The sequence below is a fragment of the Hippocampus comes genome, unplaced genomic scaffold (assembly GCF_001891065.2).
Source record: "Hippocampus comes isolate QL1 unplaced genomic scaffold, H_comes_QL1_v1.1 scaffold86, whole genome shotgun sequence".
Lineage (NCBI taxonomy): Eukaryota > Metazoa > Chordata > Actinopteri > Syngnathiformes > Syngnathidae > Hippocampus > Hippocampus comes.
The window spans coordinates 2,420,315-2,436,576 of NW_017805882.1; the positions used below are offsets into that span (position 1 = coordinate 2,420,315).

Genomic DNA, 16,262 nt, shown 5'->3' on the forward strand with positions numbered 1-16,262 from the left:
AATCGGAAAGTGTATTTAGGAGTGGCTCAATTCTGGCTGGCCATATTCGGGCCGGAGTTGGAAATTGATTTCTGGCCCAAATACTTCACGCCACAACTGGCCCTCATCTGGTTTGCCAGAGTCAAGCCAGTGCCTCCTTTGCCACGCCTGGGCCGTGTTCGGCCCACATGCGTTATGCCATTGCCGACACAAGGCCAGCTGTGCCGGCTTCATGCCGAATCCGGGCCAGATGCCTTTGCTGACTGGGCAATCACAGCATGAATGCAATTCTGGTAATAAGTTAGGGCTACAGACACACACACACACACACACACACATACACACACACACACACACGCACGCACATACACACACAAACACACACACACACACACACACACACACACACACACATACACTTACTCTGTCTCTGTCTGTCTTTCGCTGTCTCTCTTTCCTCTCTTTCTCTCTCTCGCGGGCAGCGTTATTCCGTGTTGCATTGTGTGTTTTAAATTAGATTTTAATGAATGTTTTGCCATCATCTGCAGTGTGTAGGTAGTCGTCATTTTGATTGGCTGCTCGCGATTAAATGCAAATCATCTGCCTCAGGGTCGACGCCGTCCGGTGGCCAATGACATCATGTTACAGAACCGTATTTTCCGAGCTATAAGGTTGAGCGTGGTCAAGCGCTATCCAGGGTGTTCCTGGGACACATAACCCAGCCTCAACTCAGCCCCGCCCCTGCCGTTACGTCATATAGACTCTCAGTTGTCGAAATTGGTGAACAATCAAAACAGTAACCGCCCCGGAGAGAGCAGAACGAGTTCCACCATCCATTTTCGTTACCGCTCATCCTCATCTGATGACAGCTGACTTTGGGCGGGAGGCGGTGTAAACCTAGGACTATTGTCCAGCTAGTCAATCGCAGGACACAGATTGACAAAAAAACCAACATGAAAACTCCCAATCTCAGATCTCCGAGGCGGATCATATAGTAGTGAAAAAAATCCCCGGACATCATGTCGCCGAAAGCCAGTTGCCAAACTTGAAATTTCTAATATGCCGTTTTTCTTACCATCTCATTTAAAAAATGTCATCGTGCATAAACTCTCTAACTTCAGATACATCACATGATTCAGGTAAGAGTTAGTTCAAATATGGTCAAAGTTTGTGTGAACAACACACTTGATACACTCATATACTGGACTAGTGTTTAACCAATACTGTACTGTACCTTCATCGTATGTGCTGCAGCTTCTTGTAATGTTGCATGCCGAAGATTTGACGCTTTGATAGGTTTGTTGTGGCGTTGCCTCGCAGATGAATCTGTCTTCAGTCAGGTTTTCCCATATTAAATTAACGAATGGGCATAATAAGTAAAACAAACATAGTCATTAAATGGAGCGATTTATATTCGACTGAGCTACTGACTCCCGAATAAAGTGCGCATGCGTATTGTGGTGGTTACGAACAAATTAAACACAAATGTCAACCTTGACGTTGTCTTTTAATCGCCGTTTGCGTAAGGCGAATAATACCGACGATTTTATTCTAGCAAAAAAAAAAATCCAGTTGGCCCAATAAGATGTTGCTTTTATGCTGTGACTCAATATGACAGATCTCTTTGTATATGTACATTTGTTTTTATATGCTTCAAAAATACAAAACAGGTTGAAGTTCACGAATGCTCGGGGGATTTACATTAAAATTATATACATTAAATGTATATTTACACAAAACCATTGGATTCAGTACAAGCAGGCACTGTACAGTTTTAAATGCTGTTTGCTTCACAGAATGTCTGTCTGATCGAAAACATTTGTAATGCCTGTACTAGTTTGTGAATGCATGGCTTCCTTCTCATAAAGTGACATTTATGTCTGTGAAATCGAGCCCTTAATATAAAAATATGAATCTAATACACATTTGAGGTTTTCCAGCAAAACCAAAAAGTACATTATTTCAGAAAAAAAAAATCTGACTCAGTTCTTGAACCTTTAGTCATTATAGGCTCAAGATGGATAAATTCAATGAATATAACATAATATGAAATATATGTCATAATATAAATTCAAAGCCGGAAAACCTAGTCATTGATTTCCTGTGTATGCAAGACAACGTGTTAATGATATGAGTGTTTGAAAATGAAATTGCTAAAAACAAACAAACTAACTCACTAACTAACTAAACATTTTTGGCTGGTGTCAGTGGGAAAATGTTAATGTATATTATTTATTTGTACAAATCTGATATGCTAAATGTAAATATAATTTAAGCCTTAACACTGGCTATTGTCATCTTTGGTGGCTCTGTTCACATCTGTCAAAAATGGGCAAGGAGAAAGTGCATGTTTTGTTGAAAGTGAATATAGGTTGCGTATAGACCATATGGTGCGTACTGTAAGAAGAGAGAGAACCTGGAAGCGATTACATTGTATTTTGTGCATACAGTTGATGTTATGCATTCATGTACTGTGTGTTCGTACAGCCCGGGTGATACATTGGGGCCTATGTTTTGATTTCAAGTTCACACTGTATGTTCTGATCTTGTATTGTGATTATGTAACATCTAAGTAAGAGATCTGGACATCAGATGTTATTGTGGCATTTTTTTTCCTGGACCAGCGTGTGACCAAGTTGGTCACACGCTGGTCCACATCACTGCACAATTGGAACCCCCACTCCCACCCCCCTTCCTTCCATTTCTTTGATGGAATGAAGAGATGAGTTCAATTCACTTTGTGTTTATGTCTTATGGGGAAAAAAAAACCAACTCAATATGTTGAACAAATTAATTAAACCTTAACAAAGGAAATGAACAAAATAAAAATAAGTTTAAATCTCAGTTTGGTGTTTTCCGTGGTGAGTCTAAAAAGGTTTGAGTGAAATCTAAATCAATAACTAAATGCATTATCTTTCAACATTCTTGAATAATAAATACTAGTGATATCTTGAAACATTTAAATGTATGTTTTTATATATATATATATAAATTTTTTTTTTTAACATTTTATTCTGGACAGTAATATGACCCTGTATTCTTTGCATGTCTCTCTCCTCAGTGCTGCTGATAACATGTAATGTCCTGACAGGCCAGATATTAAACAGTGGCTCCTCACCGTACACCATCCTGGAGTTTGTGGGCGAAGGTCGCTTTGGAAAGGTGGCCAAGTGCCTAAAAAAGTCCACCATGGACACAGTGGCAGTAAAGATCATTAAGAAGGATGCTTTTTTTATCAGGGATACTGAGAAGGAGCTGGCCATGCTCAAGATGGTCAGTGACTTGAACCCAGACCATGCCAATATCATTAAATTCTTTGAAAGGTTTGAATATATGGGTCATACCTGTCTGGTTTTTGAGATGCTCGACTGTCATCTGTTCGACTTGCTCATAGGACGAAATTGGGAGCCGATGTCTCTGAGTGAAATCCGCTCAGTTGCCAAACAGTTGCTGGTGGCCTTGGATGCTCTAAAGCGCCTTGGCATCTTACACACAGATATCAAACCAGACAACATCATGTGTGTCAACAAGCAGGACTGTCCCCTCAGGGTAAAGTTAATAGACTTTGGTTTAGCTCAGGTAGTCTCCAGCGTTCATCCCGGGATGAAGATACAGCCTAAAGGTTACCGAGCTCCAGAAGCTGCCCTTGGCCTTCCCTTCACTGAGGCTATAGATGTTTGGAGTGTCGGTTGCGTTCTGGTATTCCTTTACATTGCTGACAACCTCTTCCCTGTTGACTGCGAATACCAGATGATGAAGTGTATGGTGGATGTTCTGGGTCAGCCACAGGACCACATGCTATGTGCCGGGAAATATACCAAACGCTTCTTCACTAAGGAGGAAGCCAGTGAAGGTCTACACTACAGACTGAGGACACCAGAGGAGTATGAAGCAGTCAACCATACTACACCTCTCGAGTGGAGCGGCTTCATTGAACCACCCAGCTCTCTGGACGCCCTTATGACCTTTTATCCTGTACGGGGTGAGGTTGGGGAGCTGGAGGACCGCAGAGCATTTGTGGAGCTTCTGAAATGGATGCTACACCTTGACGGGGACCAGAGGATCTCGCCCCATCAGGCTTTGCTGCAGCCATTCATTACAATGGCTCACTTGAGCAAAGACCCTGACCATCAGTGCAGTGATTACATGAGCACTGCTTGCAGCATGATGAAAAACGTGCAAGAGGACGACTGCAAAGACAAAGATCCAGAAAACCAGTGTTCTGATATGGACAAACTCATTGAAACAGCTCAACCTACTTCCCTGGATTTCCGTAGCACAATTTTTAAGAGAATTTACAGACTGTGTGGCCGAATTACCCCATTATTTTCTTGTTTTAGCCCCTCAGCGGATGACAGTACTGTAAATGCTTCTTAGCTATTTTTCTTTTATATTTTAATGTATATCGACATTTGGTAAGTCCCATAACAATTTACAAACCCCAATTCCAATGAAGTTGGGACGTTACGTAAAACATAAATAAAAATACAATGGCCTGCAAGTCATCCACCTTTATTCAACCAGACACACATGCATGCATGCACACATTTAATGTTTCAATCACGAGATGAAACAGACCTTTAGTTTCCTGAGTGAAAAGTTGATAGTCTGTAGGGATTCATGCAGGTGTGACGTTCAAGCACCTCGTTTATCAATTTTCTATCGCATGTACAGCAAGTTGAAAACATTTCCCTCATTGTTGAATACATTTTATTAGTGACAGCTTTCATGATTAGTTGTTTCATTTTAAGTGGCAGCAAAACGCTCGATATTTCATTGTATTATCTCACGGAAATAGTGTGTGTATAAAAGCAAAATTTTATTAGCATGTTCATTAAGTTAAATATTGAGCTTGTGAATCTCGTATTTAACATTTGTGCATTTTTGTATCGTGCATGTAGTTCAACAAATGTTTCAAAGGTGGTGCTCCCTTTGAACTGTCGAATAAAATCAACATTCAAGGTAGTGAGGTGTAAATAGGTTTAACCTGTCCTAAATTGTATGTAAAGTGCCCAGTGGTCAACAGGTTAGCGCGTCGGCCTCACTGTGCAGAGGTGCAGAGTTCGATTCCAGCTCCGGCCTTCCTTGTGTGTAGTTTGCATGTTCTCCCCGTGCATGCGTGGGTTTTTTTCCGGGTACTCCGGTTTCCTCCTACATTCCAAAAACAAGCATGGCAGGCTGATTGAACACTCTAAATTGTCCCTAGGTGTAAGTGTGAGTGCGGATAGTTGTTCGTCTATGTGTGCCCTGCGATTGGCTGACAACCGGTTCAGGGTGTCCCCCAGGTACTGCCCGAAGACGGCTGGGATAGGCTCCAGCACCATTGTGAAGATAAAGCGGATCGGAAAATGAATGGATGGATGACTAAATTCTAATAGAACAAAGCATGGCGATTGCAAACTGTCACCAGTCCCTTTCACAAGGCTCTCTGTATGGTATACCCAAAAGTTTAAAAACGTCGCTCTCAGTAGGTGTAGGTAGGGGAGTGCCAGCATACACCTTGGCACTACCTTGACGCACCACACTTTGATTAAGCGAATGCTCTGACAAGCTCATGTTCTTTGTCTTTGCTAGAGCCCGCATGGAGCGGTTGAAGTGTGCCGAGCCGGTGAAGTACATCAGCGCACAGGCAAACTCATTGTAAGGCACCACAATGACATCCAGCCTGCGATGGCGGCGGTCTGCTCCTGGCAGGCGGCATACGCCCATGTATTTCTTCTGCTCTCCATTGTCCTCGTGACTCACAAGATCATCTGTCAAAAAGCCTGAGGAAATAACATAAAAATACGACTTTGAGTACAGATGACAAGACTGTCCACTCAATCATTCTTGCAGAGCTTACCAGTGTCATGGAGGCTCTGGAGCACTTTGCTGAATACACCTTTGTGGGATTTTCCGTCAGGATGTGAAATAAGCACATCAACATCTCCACATGTACTCTTTCCCCTGCGATACGAGCCACATGCCATTGCCACCAGGCCAGAATCTATTGCTTTGGCAGCATGCGTCACCTGCACAAAGTCAGAAATAAAATAAATACTGTTTGTCATCAATAACAGTGATCCCCAACCACCGGTCCATCGAGCTTTGTATTTATTTTTTTGCCCATCTATGTGTTGGCTAGCAGTCTACGAACTGTAGGATGGGCAACAGACGATACTGAGGGGTGAACAGTGCTGTTGATGCCTTGGGGACACGTGAGACAGAAGAAAAATAATTACTATGTGCATCCCAATTCAGAGTAACAGAAAATAGATAATGTCCTTATTTAATCACTATCACGCAATGCAACTGGGTGTGCCAAACATAAGCTTTACAACCAGTGCTTCATTGTGATGGAACCAAATGGAAAATAATTCCCAAATGTTTGACATGAAGCGTGGTGGTTCAATTATTGAAGGAAGCAGCCTATAATGCTAAATGTTGCCAGAGAGAAACAAAGATGTATTTACCACTTCCTCAATGGCTGCAGCTTCTTCCCTAGGCATTCTGTCTTGGAAGTCATCGTAGTGCTTGAGCCCTATTTTCTGAGAGCTGCTCAAATGGGCTTTTGTGCGGATGTCCTCCAAAGTGCGGAATCCCTGATGAATTAAAAAAAAAAAAAAAAAAAAACCCTTGAAAATCCGAGACAACACTGATTATTCTAAAACTAGTGCAATGCCTAATCATTACTATTATAAAACTACTACAACAGAAACTCCCAGTCTGAACTCTGGCCTCGCTGAAGAGGTACAATAGCTATGTTTTTATTTCGAGCTTGTCATTTGGTCATGCCTACTTTTCGATCTACGTCTAAAAGGGATCATCTTTACACCATACTTTTTACTTGTATACTTTCCCTTACATTCATCAGAGGTGAGCATTCCATCAGTACTGACGGAAGATCCCCCAGACTGTCACTCATGGACACCCATTTTGTTCACGGTTGACGAATGATGGAAAACGGGAGAAAAAAAATGATGGACTACGCACTGACGAAAATGGGTTTTGTGCATCATTGTAATCATCACTCACCGTGTCAATTACTGAGTGACGTCTCAGTCTGTCACACGGACGCCCTTTTTGCTGACAACTGTCGGAAATTCGCCCTGACTGTCTCGTGTCTGTTTTTTGTTTTTCTTTGACAGACAGACGATAGACGGTCTCGCTGACCATGTGAAATTTACTGACGGAAGCAATGACAGACAGTGCAGTCAAAATAACATGACGGGCTGACCGACTGATGATTACAGTTTTGTTCAGCTTTAAAAAATGATGGACTGACAATAACAGGCAGGTGGCCAGGTCGCTGACGAATGCCAGACCAGTAAAAATTTGTAAATTGCACACCTCTGATAATCATGTTGCGTGAATGGTTGCAGACAGCGGACGAGTGCACCAGTGCTTCACAGCAAAGATGTTTGGGTCTTAAATCTTAGCTTCGTTCTGTGTGGAATTTGCGTGTGGTTTTCTTCAGAAGGCAGCTACGCATTTGAGCCGGCACATAATAAGCTATATAGAGAATGAACGATGGAGAGTACCTGTTGGTACCAAAGCTGTGCTGTCTTTGCTCCCGCACCCCAAATGTTGGTGAAAATCTCCAATACTGGCACCGCCTCTCCAATGTGATCCAGTTTGCGCAGATGACCACTTTCCATGATCTCATCAATTTTGTCCGCCATGCGTTTGCCAATTCCCGGGATGAGGCATGCCTCCTGAAACAGAGGACACAGAAAATGAAAAATTGAGGGGTTCATTGCTTCTTGCGAATGTATGCCGTATCTCTTGCATCTACATTAGCTTACCTGATATGACGTAACCGGCTTGTGATAGCTCTTCAATGCATTGATAGCTTTGGAGTACCCCAATGCCCTCCACTTGTCCCCCTGGTGTGTATAAGCCTTGGCCAGTAGTTCTAGTTTGTCGGTGATGTGTTTGTTGAAGTTATCACTTTTAGATTGAGAAGATTGTGCGCAGACCCACTTCCCTGAGACCACCGGACGAATGCCAGTGTCTCCACCAGGCTCAAGGTTGAGCCCAGTGGCTTCTTCTTTGGGGCGCTGGCCTGTGATGAGAGCTTCAAGGTGACTCTGACTGACTCCCTCATCTTCTCCTTGCGTTTCTTTTTTGTCTGATGCAATCTGAAAATGATTACATGGTTATGGTAAGGAGTTGTCCATTCTGGCAATAACCATATTTACTTGGGAGATTGGTGAACTTGGTTACGCATTGGGCTGGGCGATAATTCAACATCATTAGGTATCGCGATAGACTTGTGATAGATATTAATTGAAAACGCCTTCAATGAAATATTCTGTGTGGTAAGCAGCACACACGGAGAAGCATCCAAACCAACGAAGAAGCAGCAGCATACTCATGTGGAACGAAACACAGGCGTAACTTTGTTCAACTAAATGACCAGTTGGCTCAGTGCAACTCTTGCATACTAACCCGATTAAATACCTCGGGATGGATATGTGCTGTACAAGTAAATGAGTAGCCCGCTGTCTTTGACCTGCTAGCACCAGTGTTTGCCATGGAAGGCACTCAACATCCCACTGAAGTCAAAATCATGCAAGTAAATCATAAATGGACGACGGTAATAATGGGTCCGCTAAAAAATAAATAAATAAATAGTAGGCGGCCCGGTAGTCCAGTAGTTAGGACGTCGACTTCACAGTGCAGAGGTACCGGGTTCAATTCCAGCTCCGGCCTCTCTGTGTGGAGTTTGCATGTTCTCCCCGGGCCTGCGTGGGTTTTCTCCGGGTACTCCGGTTTCCTCCCACATTCCAAAAACATGCATGGCAGGCTGATTGAACGCTCTGAATTGTCCCTAGGTGTGAGTGTGGGCGTGGATGGTTGTTCGCCTCTGTAATTTTTTTCTCAGTCCTTATTTTCAATAGTTAAAAAGATTATCTATATATATCGATACAGACCAATATGAACTATTTCTCTTGTTAAATTCTTTTCAGGCATGTCGCCCAGCCCTCATTGCGCATAAGACTTTTCTACAAATGTAACAGCCACTGACCATGTCTGATGTCTCCCCTTGCTTGCTTTGATCACATTCTGGCTTGGGAGTCACTTCAGTTGGAGATTTGGTGTTCAGCAAGTCTTGTTGAGTTTCCAAATCCCTAAGATGAGAGAAGACTGACAATAACAGGAGCAAGATAATATCTAAGTCAAACGGGCTCCTCTGTAAAGGAGAGATGACAACACTACTAAAACAACAGAAGTGTCTACACTAAGTCTAATACAGACCGCAATGAGGTGTAAATGCATGTAAACCCGCATTCACTGAGTTTTAACCACAGCAGACAAAGCAATGAGAGGTATTACCTCTTTGTTAAAAGACTGTAGCTTGATTCATCCAAGAGTTGTTTCTCACTGATACATGAACTTAACCAGCTGCATTTCACGAGATGGACACCGGAAGGCATTGCGTCCACCTTGATGAGACGCAGAGCCCTGTCACACTCCATGTTGTCATCAACAACAACATGAGTGACACCAGCACAGAGCGACCTTTCTGTCTGGCCTCCGTTCTGTTGAATTTGTCTTTGAAATATTTGACATCTTGCATTTCCTATTCCTGCAGGCAGGATGTACACTGAGGTACCATTAAAGGTATGTCCTACAAAAAGAGAGACAAAAGACAAAATGAAATGTGGCGCATGATCTGACTTGGAACCAAAACAAAATAATACCAACCTGTGACATCAAATTCATCAGATGTCTTCTTTAAAGGAGGAGAATCTTTTCCTTGAGAAACTCGGGCCCTTTTAACTTTGGGGAAGGCTTTCATAACCCCGTGACACGGTTCCATCTTCAGGGTGAAAAAGGCAAGCTGTACATTAGAAAATGTTTTGATAGATAAATCTTTCAGGTTGTTTTTTTTTTGTTGGACATTTATGTTGTTTTTGTAAAGAAGTCATTAAAACTATTCTAGAAAAAATGGTACACATTTTTATTATTATTACTACTATTATTATTATTTATATAGTAGTAGTAGTAGTAGTCGTAGTAGTATTTTATTTCAAAATTGAACAGAGTCATTCCTATTTCTGGTGTTACTGCCGATACTTCCAAAACTGATTGCACGGATTTGCTGCACATTTTTAAATTTTAGAGCTGCTCACTAACTATTATAATAATAACCTAATTAATCTAGCCATTATTTCTTAGATGAAGTGATGAATCGGATTTAAAAAAACATTCTAGCCAAGTGTTCCTCGATTTATTCAACTCAACCTATTTATAGAGCGTTTATAGATTTATAGAGCACTTTAAAACTACCATTGCTGGATACAAAATGCTGTATAGGGAATATAAAATTATTATTCAATAGCAAAGCCAGTCAAAACAATTAACATAAAAACAGTAACCGCCATCCATCCATTTTCTGAACACTAATCCTCCGATAAAATAGAAAAACAACGCTGCTTCTCGTGCTGACTCAAAAGTCGTAGAATAAAAATTTATTTTAAGAAGGGTTAAAAAAATGGAGGGGGGGGGTTGTCCACAATGTCTTAATATTGTGCAAGGAGAAAACAAGAAACATTTAATAGTCACACACTTCTCAATTTCGATGTCGCCTCGATAATTATATTCATGCTCGCAGTGCTGAAGAATCCTCTGTTAAGCACTATACTTCAAATCCATCATATATGAACGAAATTATGTTAGCAGTCTGCAGTACTTTGTTTTAACGAAACTAATTTTAACCTACGTCTATCTTGACACTATACATATACTGTCGAACTGGCATTGCCGAAAAAAGGTTCGTATTCGGAATAATCGGATACAGTACATGTGTCCTTGTATTCAGTAATTTCGACAACCCGATGTATAATAAACACGACGTGGTTACCTAAGCACTTTAAAAATAATTTGCCATGTTTTGCGCTTACCCTCTTCCAGAAGGCCACGTTCCTACTAGTTCACAAAAATCCATGTTGAAAGCAAACTCTTCCGGTTCATTTTTTTAACTCACTGATTTGCATTTTTTTTAAAAACGTGTCATGAAACATTTTTGCCCCCACACTTTTTCGGTCAAACGCTATAATCGACACATAAGTGTCTCTTCAGACTGTATGTTTTGTTCTAACTTAAAAGTATAGATCTCACTACGCGCATGAGCCATCAAGTGTTTGTGTGAGTTACGTAGCAAACATTTCCGGGTTATTTGCTCCGCACTGTTTTTAAAATATTGTTATGCGTTATTGTAATATTTTGTTCCAACTGTTTTTAAAAATGTCCATAGTGTCTTTTTGTCAGTGAAAACGTTTGCTTTGCGTTTACATGCAATCACCAAATGTCAGAAAATAAGCATGCAGAACGGCCTAATATTGACGATTTTTTAAGTTGATGACATCTGCACGAGTGCTGTGTAAACAAACATATTCGTTCATGTGTTCTCGTTTATTTTTCTGAATTAGTTTATATCTGACTTGTTTTTTAATAAAAGCATATATGATTTTGATTTGTTTACTTTGTTGTGAGTTGCCGTGGTTACAGTTTGATTCCGGAAGTGTCTGCACAACTCAAACATGGCTGCGCAAAGCTGGATCGACAACCTAAAATCCTCAAAGAAAACTGCTTTGATTCACGATGGTGAGTATAGAGTTGTAACAACGTTTTTTTGTAGAAGTGTGTTTTCGTTGTCAACGGATGGCCAGACGTTCAGTACTGTATTTTCACCCGCCATTCAAAATTCTTATTTTTGTGGACGTGAATAGAATGCTAAAAAGTTCACCCCACAAACCCTGTCTGCAAATGATCGTAAAGAGCAAACACGATAAAATAACAAGAACCACCTTAGTCATTATCAACATGGTCACACGCCGTTTTAAACAGTAGGCCTACTCGTAATATAACAGCCACTGTCACTGTTTCTTGTTGATCCAGACTCTTAGAACATATTCCTTGTAACCAACAGCCTTATAATAACTAATATAATAAGATTAAAAAAATGTTTCAAAGGCCAAAGCTTGTGACTGACAGAGAAGACTGATTGAATGGATAAACAATAAGTTTTAAATGCCATGGTAAATGTACCGGTAATCAGGAGGATTGAGTAGTGATTAGCGCATGCTTCAGAGTGCTGAGGTTCACGGGTTGAATCTCGGCGCCTTCCTTTTGGAGTTTGCATGTTTTCCCATTCCCCCAGATGCGTGGATTCTCATCTGGTACTCTGGCTTCCTTGCACATTCCAATAAAGCACATGCTTGGTTCATTGAAGACTAGTTTGGCCATAGCTGTAAATATGAGTGGGAATGCTTGTTGATTTATATGTGCCCTGCGATTTCCTGGGAGCAGTTAAGGGTGGTCTCTCGACCATTGTCTGTTGGGTTAGGTTCCAGTTCACCTGCAACCTGATGAGGACAAGCAGGATAGAATGTCAATAGAAGCCATATGTATTGTTGGCTAATGAAAATGCACATCCATCCATTTTCGGATCCGCTTATCCTCACAAGGGTCGCAGGGCAGGCGTCTTCGGGCAGCAGGTGGGGGACACCCTGAACCGGTTGCCAATCCCAAGGCACACAGAGACGAACAACCATCCACGCTCACACTCACACCTAGGGACAATTTAGAGTGTTTAATCAGCCTGCCATGCATGTTTTTGGAATGTGGGAGGAAACCAAAGTACCCGGAGAAAACCCTCACAGGCCCGGGGAGAACATGTAAACTCCACACAGGGAGGCCGGAGCTGGAATTGAACACGGTACCACTGCACTGTGATGTCGACGCGCTAACTGACAATGCCCATTTGATTCCTAATTTTCATGTTTTGCCATTCCAAAACATAAGGGAAAAGGAAGATCCACTACCTCTTTGGAGATGGAAAAGAAATGGCAGAAGAGTATGACTTGAGGACAGATGAACTTGTTGGTAAGCAGTGCACAGCACGAGTCATCCACCAGCCAAGATTTTTGTCCATAAGATGATGCATTTTGTGGAACATTTGGTGCTTTGCAGTGCGGAAGTGGCGTCACAAAAACACCCTTGGAGCGCAAGGTCAATGGCAGGTAGAAGTTGGGGAGCCGCTTGTTGGTCCTGTTGCCTCTTTGGATGCTGAGATGCTCAAAGAGAACTGCTCCAATGTATGTTTTCTCTCTACAGTCTTGAATCCAACATGTTGCATTGCAGTTGGACTCTATATTTTGGATTGTTTGCACCCAGTCGATGATTCTGAAGAGCCATCCCTTTTATTTCCACAGCCTGTGTTTATGCGTAAAGATACAAAGACCAGTTTTCAGTGGAGAATCCGGAACCTTCCCCACCCCAAAGATGTCTTTCATGTTTCAGTACAAGCGCCTGAAAGATGTATTGTCATAAAAACGTCCAACAAAAAGTAACTATACTTGAACACGCTCACACTACCACTTGTTGTAACGCTATTCTTCCTATAGATGGCACTGTTCGCTCTGCATTACTCTCCAGCGTTGTCACAACCTTTTTTGAGCCGAAGCCTCATTTTAATCCTAATTTCAAATATTGTGTTAACATCTTCATTAAAAAACAATCAGACAAGACACCGTCAAACAAAAATATCACAAAAAGTGGATACACAGGTTAAATATATACTTTATGCCATCGAGTGGAAGAGCATTTCATTCTTCTGCCTGTTACAATATGACGCCAGCACAGATAGTTGAACAAAGACACAATGTTTGTTATTTATTTATTTATTTATTTATTTTTCTCTTCTGGACCAATTAAGTGAAATAATAAAAATAATTTCTCAGGGCACACCTGATGAGCTGTCACAAGCACACGAATGTGCCGAGGTTGGGAATCACTGGTCTGGAGGCTGTACATCAAGCTGTCCTCTTTTGTGCATTACCAGGTATTACAAGAAGTTTGGTATTCCTGATTTGGATCGCAATCAAGTTCCACTGGACAGCTCTGCCTTAACCTTCACTCATGCTAACAACACTTTGATAGTCAGTGTAAGTACCATACGCATGCATAAATGTTCACATATTCCTACCCTTACTTAATATGTCTCATTACTGCCAAACATCTTTTTCTGTGGGGCAGACGACAGTTTTCCCAGACAGGCTTCTGATTAAGACCTGACTCATACTGCCCTTAAACTTTTTCATGACAAATTTCATTTATGTATCACGCATATCCGGTGCAGAGTCTGTTCAAGCTGGCGACACCGTGGTCTGACCTCAGCCAAACCCAGACTATTAGTCCTTTGTACTTGCATGTTAGCATGTTTGACAAACATAACCCCAAACATTGAGAAAATGTACAAATGTGATACAAGAAAGTCAGAACTGAAGTTTCGAACCGAAAAAGCCTTCAGACTTGCCACTTAGCTACTGTGTGATAATGACTTAGGCAGTTATGCTCTTCAGCTAACAATGTGTAAAAGGACTTACTTTCATTATATAACAACATCATTCTTTTGTTTTAGAGTCAATGTTCACAAGTAATCTACAAATTTAAAAAAAATTGCATGATTTCCAGAATATGCATTGTCAGTTTTCTACATGGTTATTCTATTTATGTTTTACAATAAACACATCAAGCAATTATGTCATGAAATCAAGACAAATCGAAATGTGTATGGAAAAGGTAAAAGTTGTCTTTTAAATTGGCAATGAAGAAGTTATGGAGTTATTAATGAGACAAATGAGACCAAATACACAATACGTTGAATTAGTCAATCATAGGCGGAAAACGGCTGAATTAACTCAACTGAATAAAATTTACTTTTCTATAATAAAATAAAAAACCAATAAGTTGTCCTTAATTTTCTAACATTTATAATTAACAATTTTTTTAGGAGTGGGGAGGGAGGCGCAAAATGAATGCAACAAATATTGCAGGACTGCTACATGGGCTGGATTAAAAACATGGGAGCAGGCCATACTTTTCCCACCCCTACTGTCACGCATGACTGGAATTGATTAATTGTAATTGAATTGTAGTGCTGTGGTAATGCATCTTTATTCTTTCTTCTCCACCCACTTGTCCAATTTTCTTTTAATTGGTCTCTTGTGTGTATACTGTTGTTTCATATCAAAAGAACAGATCTTTACAGCTTCTTTAGAAGATGTCTTGAAGTTCTAATGAACTGCTTCTGTTTAATGAAGCAATGCAGGTAGTATCAGTGGAGCTCTTTGTAGACTACAATGACATTTCCCTCTGTCGTCACTCTTGTACAGTACAAGAAACCCAAAGAGATTTTAACCCTCGAGCAGGAGCTGATGAAGGAGCTGAAGAAGTTAAAGGCGACGAGCGAAGGTGACATCGACTGCAAAACTCAGTGAATTCTGAAGGATGGAGTGAATGCCACATACTGGTCTTTTTTTTTTGTTTGTTTTTTGTTTTTCTTTAGATCAGAGTTTGTATTGAATTCATGTTTGGTTATAGTCTCCTGATGCAATTTGCATAGATACTTCATTTGGTAAACATTTTCTTTCTTATGATTTCCACCAGCATTTTGAAATTCAAACCACTGACAAGCCTCAACAAATAAACATTGACATTTGTGGAAAGTTTAGATCAGAACACTGTCTTAATGTTACTTCATGTGACATGCTTTCTGCCTCCCTCTCCAACCCTGTGCACTGTGGTCTTGATGGAAGTCACATAACCTACCCGGCTTCCTTTCATTGATGTCCCTATAAAGCACTCAAAACACACAATGAGCCATCCCTGTTCGTTCCAGGGTCACTGTTACGAGCACGTCCCATTTGTGTTAACTGAATACCTTCATGTTCATTGCGTGTTGTGGGCCACCCTGAAAGCCATTAGTGGAGGTTTGCGGATGGAGGTAGCTAGCACATGTAGAACTGTTTCCATTTTACCCGGCCTCGAGGTTTCATGAGACCTAGGCCCTGTGGTCAACATCACTGACACAATTCTGGGTTAAGTACAAGGCAACACACAGGACTTTGTTCCAAATTGGTATATTGTTGTCCACATGACACAAATATTTTGTCAACATTTGCTGACAGTAAAGTTCTCCCAAGCAATTAGGATGATATTTGGTGACAAATTATGGCCTTTAATATGAAGGACCTGCCTTTTTAGGGTTAATCCAAACAACCTTCTGGTTATTATTATCCATCAATGCCTCTTCTAGAAACTGGTAACAATTTATTACATCCCCACAAATACTTTGAAATTAAAGCCTACGTTTACAGTACTGTACTGTCATAATCAAGTTTTCTGCACGGCACATTTGCTTCTACAATTTGTGCGGCCCGGTGGTGGACTGGTTAGCGCGTCAACCTCATCGTGCAGATGTGCACGGTTTGATTCCGGCTCCGGCCTTCCTG

General features: G+C 41.1%; 3 protein-coding genes across 4 annotated transcripts; 2 read left to right on the forward strand and 1 right to left on the reverse strand.

Moving 5' to 3' along the window:
- Positions 1-840: 840 nt before the first annotated feature.
- On the forward strand, positions 841-4,565 carry LOC109527314 (homeodomain-interacting protein kinase 2-like). Its single transcript, XM_019889158.1, has 2 exons — positions 841-1,118; positions 3,041-4,565. Exons 1-2 carry the CDS (start codon positions 1,070-1,072, stop codon positions 4,354-4,356), a joined length of 1,365 nt encoding a protein of 454 aa, XP_019744717.1. The 5' UTR covers positions 841-1,069; the 3' UTR covers positions 4,357-4,565.
- Positions 4,566-5,249: 684 nt separating this feature from the next.
- poll (polymerase (DNA directed), lambda) lies at positions 5,250-11,072 on the reverse strand. 2 transcript variants are annotated; one of them, XM_019889157.1, is made up of 9 exons: positions 10,869-11,072; positions 9,670-9,784; positions 9,298-9,592; positions 8,990-9,092; positions 7,764-8,099; positions 7,500-7,673; positions 6,432-6,560; positions 5,822-5,990; positions 5,250-5,744 (listed from the first exon to the last, which is right to left on the reverse strand). In XM_019889157.1, the coding sequence occupies exons 2-9, from the start codon at positions 9,782-9,784 to the stop codon at positions 5,383-5,385; spliced, it is 1,683 nt and encodes a 560-aa protein (XP_019744716.1). In that variant the 5' UTR covers positions 10,869-11,072; the 3' UTR covers positions 5,250-5,382. The 2 variants fall into 2 exon arrangements, with proteins under 2 accessions (XP_019744716.1, XP_019744714.1); XM_019889155.1 differs by having other exon boundaries at positions 9,670-9,805.
- Positions 11,073-11,459: 387 nt separating this feature from the next.
- On the forward strand, positions 11,460-15,562 carry dpcd (deleted in primary ciliary dyskinesia homolog (mouse)). Its single transcript, XM_019889163.1, has 6 exons — positions 11,460-11,571; positions 12,772-12,852; positions 12,940-13,064; positions 13,182-13,315; positions 13,811-13,913; positions 15,144-15,562. The coding sequence occupies exons 1-6, from the start codon at positions 11,508-11,510 to the stop codon at positions 15,246-15,248; spliced, it is 612 nt and encodes a 203-aa protein (XP_019744722.1). The 5' UTR covers positions 11,460-11,507; the 3' UTR covers positions 15,249-15,562.
- The last annotated feature ends 700 nt before the right edge of the window (positions 15,563-16,262 follow it).

Coding starts and splice junctions, on each gene's coding strand:
- poll (XM_019889157.1), bottom strand. CDS start 9,784: ATGGAACCGTGTCACGGGGTTATGAAAGCCTTCCCCAAAGTTAAAAGG. Junction 9,093..9,297: donor TACAGTCTTTTAACAAAGAG/GTAATACCTCTC, acceptor CTCTCATCTTAG/GGATTTGGAAACTCAACAAG. Junction 5,991..6,431: donor CTGCAGCCATTGAGGAAGTG/GTAAATACATCT, acceptor GACTTTGTGCAG/GTGACGCATGCTGCCAAAGC.
- LOC109527314 (XM_019889158.1), top strand. CDS start 1,070: ATGTCATCGTGCATAAACTCTCTAACTTCAGATACATCACATGATTCA. Junction 1,119..3,040: donor AGATACATCACATGATTCAG/GTAAGAGTTAGT, acceptor CTCTCTCCTCAG/TGCTGCTGATAACATGTAAT.
- dpcd (XM_019889163.1), top strand. CDS start 11,508: ATGGCTGCGCAAAGCTGGATCGACAACCTAAAATCCTCAAAGAAAACT. Junction 11,572..12,771: donor AACTGCTTTGATTCACGATG/GTGAGTATAGAG, acceptor CCAAAACATAAG/GGAAAAGGAAGATCCACTAC. Junction 12,853..12,939: donor GAGGACAGATGAACTTGTTG/GTAAGCAGTGCA, acceptor GGTGCTTTGCAG/TGCGGAAGTGGCGTCACAAA.